The 13,616-nt window shown below is 35.1% G+C and overlaps 1 protein-coding gene across 6 annotated transcripts in view; it reads right to left on the bottom strand.

Moving 5' to 3' along the window:
- The window catches only part of sbm (L-type amino acid transporter sobremesa), a 115,778-nt gene that overhangs the window by 37,590 nt on the left and 64,572 nt on the right, over positions 1-13,616 (bottom strand). Inside the window, exons 1-3 of one of the 6 annotated variants that reach the window (XM_070209616.1) lie at positions 9,610-9,984; positions 8,603-8,765; positions 4,751-4,797 (exon numbers count right to left, since the gene is read on the bottom strand). In XM_070209616.1, coding sequence (XP_070065717.1) covers positions 4,751-4,797; positions 8,603-8,765; positions 9,610-9,682 — 283 coding nt within the window. In that variant the 5' untranslated portion in view covers positions 9,683-9,984. Of the gene's footprint in view, positions 1-4,750; positions 4,798-8,602; positions 8,766-9,609; positions 9,993-13,616 lie in introns of those variants that run through there. The other 5 variants (XM_002054886.4, XM_032439914.2, XM_015171108.3 and 2 more) reach the window with 5 other exon arrangements.

A 13,616-nucleotide genomic window follows, 5' to 3' on the forward strand; every position in this document is an offset into this window, starting at 1 on the left:
AAGCAGATTTTAAAGTGTTCGAGCTGAAAGGAGAAAGAAATAGAAAATAATGGGAGCAAATATAGAACTACAGGAAGAAATATTATAAGGATATGTAAGGCATAATGAAGAAATAAGCAAAAGGGCCAGCAGGATCTTCTGAACCTCATTGAAATGATAGTTCTAATATCACTGAGAGCCCGGAAAAAAAATTTAAGCCTTTTTAAAATGTTTGGACAGATTGCTTTTGAAGGTTAATAGTCTGGAAATAAGCCAGGGTGGTTTGGAAGAAGCATATCATCAGAAATACAGTATTCTTACAGGAAATTTAGGGTGTTATACAAATTTAAGAACATACAATCCAAAAAGTCGTGCTGTGCTGTAGGTACAATGCAATTTAGGGCGGTGAAAAATGATCAAAATATGTTCGGTAAGAAAGATAAAAAAGCCTTTATCGCGCACGTGAGTAGAATCTTTCTAAAAAGGTTATATGTTGTATATTAAGGAACAAGTGATATAAAGCAACTTTATCGGTGTTAGCCTAAGCAGTAGTAGTTAAAATAAAAAAGTTCTGACTGGCCCTAACGGCAATTTGAACCCTAAAACTTCGAGTCCTTCGTTCCTGACTATGCACAAAAAAGTCATTCGAAACAACAAAGTGAGGATATCTTCGGCATGCCGATGATTTAAAACCTTTATAGACACTTGCTTACGGTTTTGCAGATATATGAGAATAGAGAAGCTCGAAAATGCTCAGCTTAATATATATATCTTGGAAAACACAGTATTTTGATGAAAAAAAACTAATTATTCGACCGATTATAAGTTTATGTATGTGCGTGGGATGTTGGATAGTAGTTGGAAGCTCGCTTGATCTTGACATCTGCTCCAAATTCGCGAGCAAAAGAGTAAGATATACATAAATTGTCCTTTTATTCACTTAGACTACTGGAAACTACTTTGGCTTACTATCTTCTTCGATAGAACGACATCGCTGGTTTTTTATCTCGCTCCCACTTACTCTCAGTGCTCTCAATGCTCTCTCTTTACGTTTGAATATATGTGTGTGTATATGTGATCGCACCAGCAAAAATGCGCAGAAATTCAATTTTCCTCAAAAGTCGGCGGCATTTCTTCCCTTATGAAAAATAAGAAATTGAAAGGGTTTGCCACGTCTGAATTCTTGCATTTTAGCTCGTTATCGTTGGTAAGGGTACCTAACCGTTGCCATGTGTGCATTTAAAAGTTTTTGGACGAGCTATTCACGCATCCTTGCATAATTTGAATATGAATGGAAGTATTTATTCATTTGAGTGCGTATTGGTTTCCTGCCTGTATGATGCAAATTTGACAAGATTTGGGATTTCACAAATGTGTGTGAATGGGCAAATCGATAATTTATGAAGCAGTAAGGAGCGACAGAGTGACAAGCCTTAAAGAAATCCGTATAGATTACATCAGTCTGCATTCTTTTTTTAAACCCATCAATAATTAACGAAGAAGGTCAGTGTTTGTAACTCTGCGCTTCACGATCCCATGTTGGGAAGGTGATGAATAGAACTACATAAATGTTACGTCTGAGATGATATGATTCTCTCAAAAGCTTAAGGCTTAACGGATAATTTGGAAATCCGCTATAGTTATCGACATATAATGTTTTCTCCAACCATGTAGTCCTCAAATGGGAAAGCGTAATTATTCAAAACATTAAATATTTATTTCTATCCATTGTTCCATCGAGAGGAACCAATTTTTCTATCCCATTATAAGCAACACATTCCCAAAACATTACCGATCCACCTACATGGCTTACTCTTTGACAAACATGTATTATTATTTGTTGTTCTTAGTTCTAGTTGTTCTTAGAATTTTTACAAAAAAAAATGTTTAAAGCAGTGGTAATAAAAAAGAACTCTCGTCAGTCCACAAAATGTTTTGCCAAAAGGATTGGGACTTGCCATTATATTTTTTGGCAAATTCAGGGCGTTTGATCTTATTACTCACTGTAATTTAAGGAATTCCTCTGGCTATATTGATGCCGTAATCAGCTTCGTTTAAACGTTTAAACGAATTGTTTATTTTTCAGTAGTTAATGTTTGTGTAGTTAGAAAGCTCCGTAGCAACAGTTTTAGGTAATTTCTAACGGATTATTTTGAATATGCCGTAAAATAAAACAATCACTCTGCTCTGATATCTTACGCGTTCTGCCTTCGCGCCTTGGTGAAGTACATTGCCTAACTTACTTTTATTTTCTACAGAAATGCTACTAAACAAAGTATAACACTTGGCGAACATATAATTTGTAAAAAATTCATTTTATTAGTTTGTTTTACCCAAAGCTGTCAAAGCTCTGTGTATTAGCAACTAATTAACTTCATTAAAACTGAATTCTTGGTATGATGGTGAGGCTTGGGGAGGTGGCAAGGTTAAATAGAGTTGCGGGTTCGACTCCGGTAAGGCTAAAATATATTTTATTCAAATTCTTAAGCAAATGAGCGCAGAGTGCAAGCTGCATTTCGTGGTGGAATAACAAGTTCCAGGGTATACCAAATGAAATAAATTAAGTTAAATTATTAAAATAACCATCACATTATTTTTTGGCAAGTAAAGCCGACAGCCATCAATTAATTTACTTATATTAATCGACTTACTAAATATTGGCCAATAATCTGGCGACGACTGGTGCCCAACTACATATAAAAACGAAATCCAATTAATATATAACAAAAAGTACGAAAGTTATTTATGCATACAGCGAGAAAGAATAAGCAATTCAGATTCAAAAAGAAAAAAAGAACTTTACAACAAATCGACGAGCCTCGCATCCACGAGCCAAATACAAGAAATACAATGCAAGTAAGAGACTCCAGTTAGGAGCTCCCTACTAGGGGATTCCCTGAACCATCTTTTACCAACACCAAATGAAGATCGCGCTATATGATCGCTTGCTTTAACAGTAATATAAAGTAATTTATGCACAAAAGTTCCCTCGATAGGGCTCGGAAATACTTAATATTTATCATTCTAAAAGCACCATGTCATGAATGTTGAGTAGAGATGGCGCAAGTAGTGCGGTTAGTTGCGAGTTCGAGCCCTGCGAAGGGAACTTTTTTATACTCTTGCGGTGGGTATTATAATTTTTTACTGAAATGTGTAACGGGTAGATATAGATATCTCCGACCCTGTAAGGTATATATATTCTTGATCAGTATCAACAGCCAAGTCGATATAGCCATGCCCGTCTGTCCGTCTGTCCGATTCTATTTGAACTTGTCTCTCCGTTTTAAATCTATCTTAATGAAACTTTGCAGAAGTCCCTCTTTCTGTTGCAGGCAGCACATATGGCATATAGCTGCCATAGGACGATCGGCCGAAAATTGTCTTTTGTATAGAAAAACATTTTGTTTCTAAAGATATCTTGACCAAACTCGGCATTTATTAGGTTTACTATGCTCCTCATATATATACAAAATCCTTTTAAGATCGGACCACGATATCAAATAGCTGCCATCGGAACGATCGGTCGAAAATTAAGTAGTTGTATGAAAAAAACATTTTATTTTTCAAGATATCTTGATCAAACTCGGCATTTATTAGTTTTACTTTATATATGCAAAATCCTATTACGATCTAACCACTATATCATATAGCTGCCATAGGAACGATCGATCGAAAATTAAGTTGCCGTATGAAAAAATATTTTGTTTATCAAGATATCGTAACCAAACTTGGCATTTATTAGTTTTACTATGCTCCTCATATATATGCGAAATCCTATTAAGATCGGACTACTCTATCATATAGCTGCCATAGAAACGATCGGTCGAAAGTTAAGTTGTTGTATGCAAAACCATTTTGTTTTTCAAGATATCTTGACCAAACTCGGCATTTATTAGTTTTACTTTACTCCTCATATATATGCAAAATCCTATTAAGATCGGACCACTATATCATATAGCTGCCATACGAACGATCGGTCGAAAATTAAGTTGTTGTATGAAAAGCATTTTGTTTTTCAAGATATTTTGACCAAACTCAGCATTTATTAGTTTTACTATACTCCTCCATAGGAACGATCGGTCAAAAATGAAGTTGTCGTACAAAAAAACACTTTGTTCTTCAAGATATCTTGACCAAACTCGGCATTTTTTAGTTTTACTATACTTCTCATATGTATGCAAAATCCTATTAAGATCGGACCACTATATCAGATAGCTGCCATAGGAACGATCGGTCGAAAATTAAGTTGTTGTATGGAAAACTTTTTGGGCATTCAAGATAATTTGATTAAACACGGCATTTAAAGATTTCACTATGCACCCTTCATTTTTGTAAAATCTTATTTACATCGGACTACTATATCATATATCTGCCATAGGCACGATCGGTCGAAAACTAGATTTTATCAAGATATCTTGCCCAAAATCGGCATCCACTATTTTCCCTGTGCTTCTTAAATACGGGCAAAGCACTAAAAGCATTATGAAAAGGTTAGGTCTGCAAGGGTATTAGATCTTCGGCGTGCCGTAGAATACTTTTCTTTCTCGTTTTTTTTTCTTTTTGGATGGTGTAGCTGTCGAGTATGGTCGGCAGCAAGTAATGCGGCTAGTTGTTACTTTCTTGTTACTTGTTTATAATGGGAAAATATATTGCCTTATTATTTAAGCATTTTTCGCAACTGTAACCACACATTACACATGCATTGTATATCTAATAAGTCTTTTTTAAAGTATAACGATAAAAATTTTGAAATATTCCAAGATTTACTTACCTATCATAGTTCCAACAATTAAAGCCACCCCACTGAAGAGGCCCAGCCTACAAAGCAAATAAAATAATACAATTTTTATTTTGATTAAAACACATAGTTATACTATATACTCTTGAATTTTATTACTAGAAATGTATTTCTATTGAATTTTAATTATTTAATATATATATATATATATTAGTCCCGGCCTTGCCCGTAGCAAGTTTTGTGCTTAATATTTTAGATGTGACCTAACTCCAAGAATTTTGACGCCGCAAAAATAATCTCATTAATGGCACGCGTCTTCTTTATGATTTGGAGTTTGAATTATTGAAGAATGTTGACCCATTATTGCGTCAAGAAGCCCGTGAGGCCGAAAGAGTAAGCGTTAGGCAAGCACCTACCCCTGCATATATAGGTGTGTGTGTGTGTGTGTGTGTTTGTGTATGTGTGTATGTGTGCCTGTGTGTATGTGTGCCTGTGTGTGTGTGCCTGTGTGTGTGTGCCTGTGTGTGTGTGCCTGTGTGTGTGTGCCTGTGTGTGTGTGCCTGTGTGTGTGTGCCTGTGTGTGTGTGCCTGTGTGTGTGTGCCTGTGTGTGTGTACTTGTTAAGAGCTCGACATTCAGAAATCACAATAACTTTAAATCTTGTCAAATTAGCAAGGGACAGACAAGCAGGCTACCAACAGGCACACAATCGCATAAATGCTTCTATTCACATACAAAATATGCAAGTATGCGTGAATAGCTCGTCCAAAAACTTTTAAATGCACACATGGCAACGGTTAAGTACCCTTACCAACGATAACGCTTTAAAATGCAAGAATATCGCATCGATGTGGCATATTGTTTCATATTACGCCTCCACAAGAGAAGAAACGCTGCCGGCTTTTGAGAAAAACAGAATTTCTTCGCATTTCTGCTTGTGCGGTCACATACACATAAACACATTTAAATGATCACTAAACGTAAAGAGAGAAGAGAGTAAGCCAAAGCAGTTTCTTGTAGTGTAAGCGAATAAAACGAGATTTTATGTATATATTACCACTAACAAAAAACATATAGACTGGACATCAGTGTAGGAAAATTGGCACAAAAAGTATCGGAGGCATCTGGTCCAAAATCGCGAGTAAGGGAATAAGATATACATATGATGTATTTTTGAACCGCTTACTCTACAGGAAAGTGCTTGACGCACTCTCTTCCATATGATTTGTGCGATAGAACGGCAACGCTGTTAATTTTCAGCTCAAATTTGCCGCATGCCTTTGTTGATATATCAGCTGTTTATGTTTATGATACTTTACCATTTTTCACAACATCGATAGAAATCTCGATTAATCATCGCAAAAAACACGAAATGTTAGGGGCGAATTTACACATTTTTCAAATATGTGCCTTTTGTGAAAGATGTGTGAAATGTGTTTTCTTATGGGGAAACGCACAATGCGAATTTCGCACATTTTGCAAAAATTTGACATTTTCAGAAATGTGTGGGAAATGTGTTCAGTGGAGAGAGGCTATAAGACTGCTGAGAGTGGCAGCCGAACGGCGGCCTCGAAGGCAGAACTTTCAGTATAAAGCTGCAACTCGCTAAGTGCACGACGTCGCTGCGGCTGATGCTTTTTTAATATTGTATGTCATTTTAAAATCTTTACAGTCCAAAAATATATTCGTGAATGCAAGTGCCTCGCTCTCACTTATCGCTTCGCGCACTTGCGTCCATCTCTTTTTCTCTGCATAGCTTCCCACAAAATCCCGAGATCTACAAACATTATTATTATTCTGTTGTGTGGATGTGCGCACAAGTAGATCGCAGCGTTTGTCTCGAGCCAGAGGTTATTTCTTCAATTGTGTGTATTTCTTCGTCCAGTCAGGCATAATGAAAAGAATCTGATCTGTATAAACAATTTATTGACCTGAATGAAATATTTATATTAATTTTCTGTTTACTGTAGGGACCTATATTGACTAAAATACAAAAATATCTAAGTCGTATTACTGCAAGGGTAATTGCGTGTTGGTTGCCTGGCTGCCGCCCGATGCATATTTGACAAAATTTGAAATTTAAATTTTTGGCATTTCCTAATTTCGAGCTCTACACACACTCATATACACCACACAAATGTGTGCGAATGATCTGATTAAGGGTTTGTCGTGAGATAGAGATATTTTTATCAATGGGTGCGTACGTTTTGGCGACTGGCACGGTCTTCGTTTTTTGGCATGCCTGCGGTGGGCTTGCATGAAACAGATGGATCGCACTTGTCGCTCGTTTGACATGGAAAAAATGCATGCAATCTTTTTACGATTTTATTGACATTATTATAATTTTAGGTTAAAGGGTTTTATGACAAGCAATTTGAACGATCTGACTGTCTAGCATGCGCCTGGATCCATACCAAAATAACAGGCATGCCAAAATAACAAAGACAAAACAAAACAAAGAAACAAATTGCCAGTCGGCGAAATTTATGAACCCATTGATAAAAATATCTCTGAATTTTCAAATGGTATGAAATTTGTAATACCGATTTCTACCTAGAAGTGGTGGGTTAAATGATATTAATTAATTTCCACTTTTAAATATCTATATCTAAACAATATCTAATAATAAATACTTTATTATTAACTTAATAATGCTGCCAGCCCTACTTAAATAATTTGTGGTCCAATTCACGGTTTAAACTAATTCCTTCAAATTTAATACAATAAAAAAGTTTTTTACACTTATGAACCCAGGTTTGGTTCGAACCTTAATTCTGACATTTTTCAATAGAAAATTTTAAATAAAATTGTTTCCACATATACCATTTTAATTTATGGAAATCATTTCTTTTTGTTTTAATATTCACATATAAATATTCACAAATACAAAACAATATTTTCGGGTTCGGTTCAAATAAACATAATGCTATGGTCAAAAGAATGTTTGCAAAATAAACAGTTTAAGTTTTTAATCAGTTTAAGTTTTTGACCGATCGTTCCTATGGCAGATATATGATATAGTGGTCCGATGTTGATAGGACTTTGTATATATTTGAGGGATATAGTTTAACTAATAGTGCCGAGTTGTCAAGATATCGTGAAAAACAAAAAAATGTCCATACAACAACATTTTCGACTGATCGTTCCAATGGCAGCTATATGATATAGAAGTCCGATCTTAATAGGACATATATATGAGGACCATAATAGAACTTATAAATGCCGAGCTTGGTCAAGATATCGTGAAAAATAAAAAATTGTTCCATACAACAACTTAATTTTTGACCGATCGTTCCAATGGCCGCTGTATGATATAGTGGTCCGATCTTAATAGGACTTTGCATATATTTAAAAAAAATGGTAAGAGTAATAAATGCTAATTAGGTCAAGATATCTTGATAAACAAAATGTTTTTCATACAACCAAATTTTTGACCGTTCGTTCCTATGGCAGCTATATGATATAGTGGTCCGATCCAGCTGTATTTGAAATATGTGCTGCGTGCAACAGAAATAGGGGCTTCTGCAAAGTTACATAAAGATAGCTTTAAGACTGAAAGACTAGTTCGCATAGAAACTGACAGACGGACAAACGGACATGACTATATCGACTAGGCTGTTGATACTGATCAAGAATATATATAAGCTTTATGGGGTCGAAGATGTCTCCTTCTATGCGTTACACATTTCACGACAAAATTATAATAGACAATAATATAATCTGCGAGGGTATAAAAATGCTTCTGTTCAGGCTATCGTTTGGCCGTTATTTGCTAACCTAGTATACGTTTCAATTCATGATAAATAAAAATTAAGTTCCGGATGTAGTCTGCATCAAAGGTAATATAGTTTGAAACTATTAGGTTACTTTGCTAACTGATTTTTACCTTCTCTCGAGGTGAACAGTGTCGTTCTGCGTTGAGCCATTCCTCTCCAGCGGCTTCCGCATCCGCCCGGTCCCTGATGAGTCGGTCTCTGTCGCTTCGGGCCCCTCAGTCCCATTGGCACACATTGTCCCGTTGCTCGTTGCTTTGGTTGGCACATTATGTCCTAAATGGTTACGTTAGGTTTATCCGATAAATACACATAAAAAATTACAGATTAGTAAGAAAAAAATGATTTAACAAGTAAGAACGGCTATCTTTGGCAAAAGAATAAATTCCGTAGTAGACATAAGGCTTACGGATTCGCATGAAAATAGCGAATCTTGTATGTTGGCTATATATAAAATTGACTGGTTCTCTAAATAACTCTAAAAAAAATATAAAAGTAATTCACGCAAATATCAAGTTTGGTTTAGATATATTATATATATTATTATATTGGTTTAGATATATTAGATATATTATTATATTATTGACTTAAAAAGTTCGCCATTAAAGTAATCAATTGTTTTTGTGGCAATATTAATATAAAGTTGATGTTGATAAGATTTAGCGTTTATATAGCGAGCATTTTTCAACTAATACACTGTTTAGTTATCTTTAAAATCAAAATGTTGTTATACGAAAACATTATTTTCGAGATACATATGTAAACAGTGTATTGAATGTGATTTTAAAACTGAGAGACTTGTATACGGACAGAAGTACAGCACGGCACGACTATCTCGAGATATCAGTTGACACTGATCAGAAATACAAATATGTATGCATTAAGTGTCTCCTTTTAGGTGTTACGGTTTTTTAAACGAATTATATTATGCACTGCATGGGGATCTGAAAACAATGATACCGAAATATACATTTATTTCTTTAACTGTTTAATAGACAAATTAATACTCTGCATGTGTTTTTTTTTATTATTAAAATATATAAACACACTACAACGAATGCGTGACGCATTGGTCGATATTGTGAAATAAAACAGCACACACTAATACATGTCAACCCACCTCTGTTATCTGTTGAATTATTCTTGCATGTGTTTTTTTGCAAGCAAAATAGTTGTGATATTTTATCGCGCATGGCATGGACGGATGAAAAAAAGCCAAATTGATATCGTCACGAATTTCAGCTCCCAGTAAAGAATATAGCGAACAAGAGGGAAGCAGAGTTTGAATGCTGTTGAGGCGGCAAAGCACGTGCTGACTTGTCTATTAATCAATGGCAACTGTAAGAACAATTTGCTGGGGTCTCTTCAAATACCGTTGATAAGCGAACGATGTGTTTTGTTAAGGGAGCCGAAGGCGAAGCGTCGAATGTCGAATTGCTGAGATCTGCTTCCTCCCGTATGAACGATCAAGCTCTCCGAACTGTCGCTAAGCGCTCTCGGGTCTGCTTCGGGTATAAATATTAGCATTTGTAGTTTTGCTTGCACTGTTTACAAGGTGCTGGAGTACTAGTTCTCGTTACTTCATTTATTAAATGCTCAGATTAATTTAGAAAACTGTTGTGATTTGTTGTATTTTTTTGTCTTAGCCCGCCTTCGCAGTTAGCTATACATTTTTATAGCGCTGCTCGTCACTATCGAGAACTATTTTGCAGACATGTGGCTATACAGCACACAGGAAAATATATTTTCGAATATTTTCTATGTCTGTATTCCATCGCTATTTTTAGCAGTGTTAGGAGTATGTATATAGGAATTTAAAATTTCGTAGTCCGACTTTTTGTCTATTGTGTGTTCATACAACCATATGTAATTATACGAGTCTACGTAGTATACGGCATAAGTTACTAAATTGCCCTTGTTCGATGCACAATCAAAACTGCAACCTAAGCTATAACGCAAGGACCAAGCATAGTTTCTATTGCGCTGTGTGAAAACTGTGAATTCTTTTATTCTCTTTTCTTTTCATATTTAAATAATTAAATATCAATAAAACTGTATACATATATTTATATAAATATATATGTATGTATGTACAAATATATATATTGATTTGGCTGTATCAATTCAACTAAGTCTGTTGGTTTCTCTGTCTCTAGGGTATCTCTTAGTAGTGAGCCGACAGTCACTCTTCTTTCTCTCTTATAGTACACAAAGAAATGATTTGGTTGCCTGTTCGCGTGCATTGCGCATTTCTCTCTCATCTGAGTCAATTGTAAGTTTATTAATAGAGAAACGCACTTTGCCTTCTTCTTACTATTAGGTCATGTTTTGCTGTCTTTTACATACTAAATGGAAACAACGCTAATCAATATTTTTTGCTACGTCACACATTTTTACACTTTGCAAGCACATTCATATGCGTGTATGTATATGTATATACATATATGTCCGTATATATACTATTTAAACAACATTTTATCACTTTTCTACCGTTAGTAAAAACAGGAATGAATCTACATACATACATATGTGTAGTAAAATAAAAAGCTTTATACATTGGCTTCGATCTGTTAAATCAGGAATAAATTAATTTGGCGTTTAAGTCGATATCTTTATATGTATTTATATATCTGTGAATAGATACATAAACATACACGTATATACAATTGTTCGAATAACACATAGATTTATAAATAACTGCCTTGCAAGTATATAAGTACTAGCATGTATTCATACGATTAAACGTAAGTAAATAAAGGTTCTTTTACTTTATTAAAAAGACAGGGATAATATACAATATATATATTATATATACAAGGTAAAATGGAATAATTTAAATAATTAAGAGTGTGGATTCTAGAAAGTCATTTTGTGCCTACTTTCCGGTACTCATTTATAGTCTATATGTTGTTTGGTTAGTGCTAAAACCCTATATTTTGTATAGATATGCGCCCCTAAAAACAAATGAATGAATCGTTTACCTTAACATTACAAAAATTATTCATAAAAAGAATCATCTAAGAGGTTCTAGTCGGGAGCTCCCGAATATGGGATGCCCTGAACCCTCTTCTTCCAACATCAAATGCATATATATATATTCTATTTTAGAGACTATATGTCAAGTTGGTATTTACCAAAATCGCCCAAAAAACAGGATATCGAAATCGATTTTTATCGATTGCTTAGAAACGGAGTAAGTTATTGATTATCGGAAACCAACGGGATCTGCGCAGGCACTAGGAGCATCTGCATCTAAAATTTCTCTAGCTCTTATAGGTTCTGAGATCCTTGCGGACAGACAGTCACGCGGACATGGCTAGATCGACTCGGCTATTGGTGCTGACCAAGAATATATATACCTTTGGGGTCGGAGATGCTTCCTTCTGCCTCTTACATACATTTGGATTTTGCACAAATACAATAGACCTTTTTTAATAGGTTCAGGGTATAAAAAGTACTTTCCCCGGTAGGGCTCGAACACGCGACAGACCGCACCACTTGCTGTGCCTCCACTCAGCAACCACACCAATAATTATGAACTATTGATAAAAAAGGAAATAGAAAAGCATTACAGAAAATCGCAATTACCATGCTGTAAGAATGAGGAGCAGACGCGCATGAATGTGTGTGTGTAGATGTGTACAGAAATTCTTAAAGCTGCTGCCCCATCCCATTGCGCAGTTAGATAAACCTTTGGTTTTTTCTTAACCGATATTTATGAAATTTTCTACAGTATATCTTATTGTACCATAGAATATTTGTGTATATTGAAAAAGTCAATTTTATTTAAATTGTGACTTAAATTGGTTGGCAATAAAGGTTGGGTTATTAACTTGATTTATAGCTGTGGGGTACTTGACAAATATATAATATTCTAGAAGCAACATATCATGTTTGGTGACTCTAGCTCTTATTATTTACCCAATTTCCTCAAAAAACAGGATGTCGATATCGAGTTTGATTGATTGCTTGGAAACGGAGTAAGTTATCGGTTACCGGAAACAAACTCGATCTGCGGAGGCACTAGTAGGACCTACATCTAAATCTTCAGGTCTCTAGCTCTTACAGGTTCAGAGATCCTAGCGTTCAGACACACGGACAGACGGACATGATTAGATCAACTCGGCTATTGATGCTGATCAAGAATATATATACTTTATGGGGTCGGAGATACTTCATTCTGCCAGTTACATACATTTGTATTTTGCACTAATACAATATAGCCTTTTTACCCATTTTTAATGGGTTCAGTTTATAAAATTTAATCATGCCGCCAATGCCTATAAAAATAATTGAATTGCTTTCAAAAATAGCTAATAATCGCACAAGAAATATAAAACTATTAAATATTGGACAGTATATTGGACGAAATCGACAATACAACTAGATGATATTAAATTGCCAATACTTTTGTCCATGACTGCATAATGAAACACACACTCGCATTCAGCTGCTGCAAATTTTACGGAGCGGCTGGGAGTTATGTTTTTTAATTCCCATACTATGGGAAATTTATTCGTTTGTAGCTTTGCTGTTATGGCATTTTGAGTAAAAGAGAGTGTACCATCACGAATACGTTTTGTACAATTTTGGGAGGGAAGTATTGTAGTTTTTTCTAAGCACTTCGATGCCTATAATTCGCAAAGTCAATAAGTCATGTCTTCTTATTCTTCACTTGTTTTCAACTTGCAAGCAGCCCAAAAGATTTTTAAAATTATTCATTTTAATCATCTTTTCTCAAAATAGGGTATTTTAGCTATTGATCAGTGTTATAACCAAACACCACTAATCTTGTTTTATAACAATTTTTGTCCACATTATATATCATACCTATACATAGGGATATATATTTGTCGACGCGTGGAATAGTTGTTGGGTTAATGTGTCTCAACGCACGCATTTTGCTAAAAATGTAAATATTCTATATGTGTACAATTATCTTCCAAGCCAACAGAAATATATGCATTTAAGTCGATTGCAACATTCTGTTCCGTCACAACTTATGGCTCTTAGTGAGCGCCCATTGCGTACAGCAATTAATCAAACAACATATAGACTGTGTTCAGTCTGATTGTTGTTCTGATCTGATCAAAAGTCGCGCGCTCAGAATGCAAAAGAGTAAGAAAT

The sequence above is a fragment of the Drosophila virilis genome, chromosome X (assembly GCF_030788295.1).
Source record: "Drosophila virilis strain 15010-1051.87 chromosome X, Dvir_AGI_RSII-ME, whole genome shotgun sequence".
NCBI lineage: Eukaryota > Metazoa > Arthropoda > Insecta > Diptera > Drosophilidae > Drosophila > Drosophila virilis.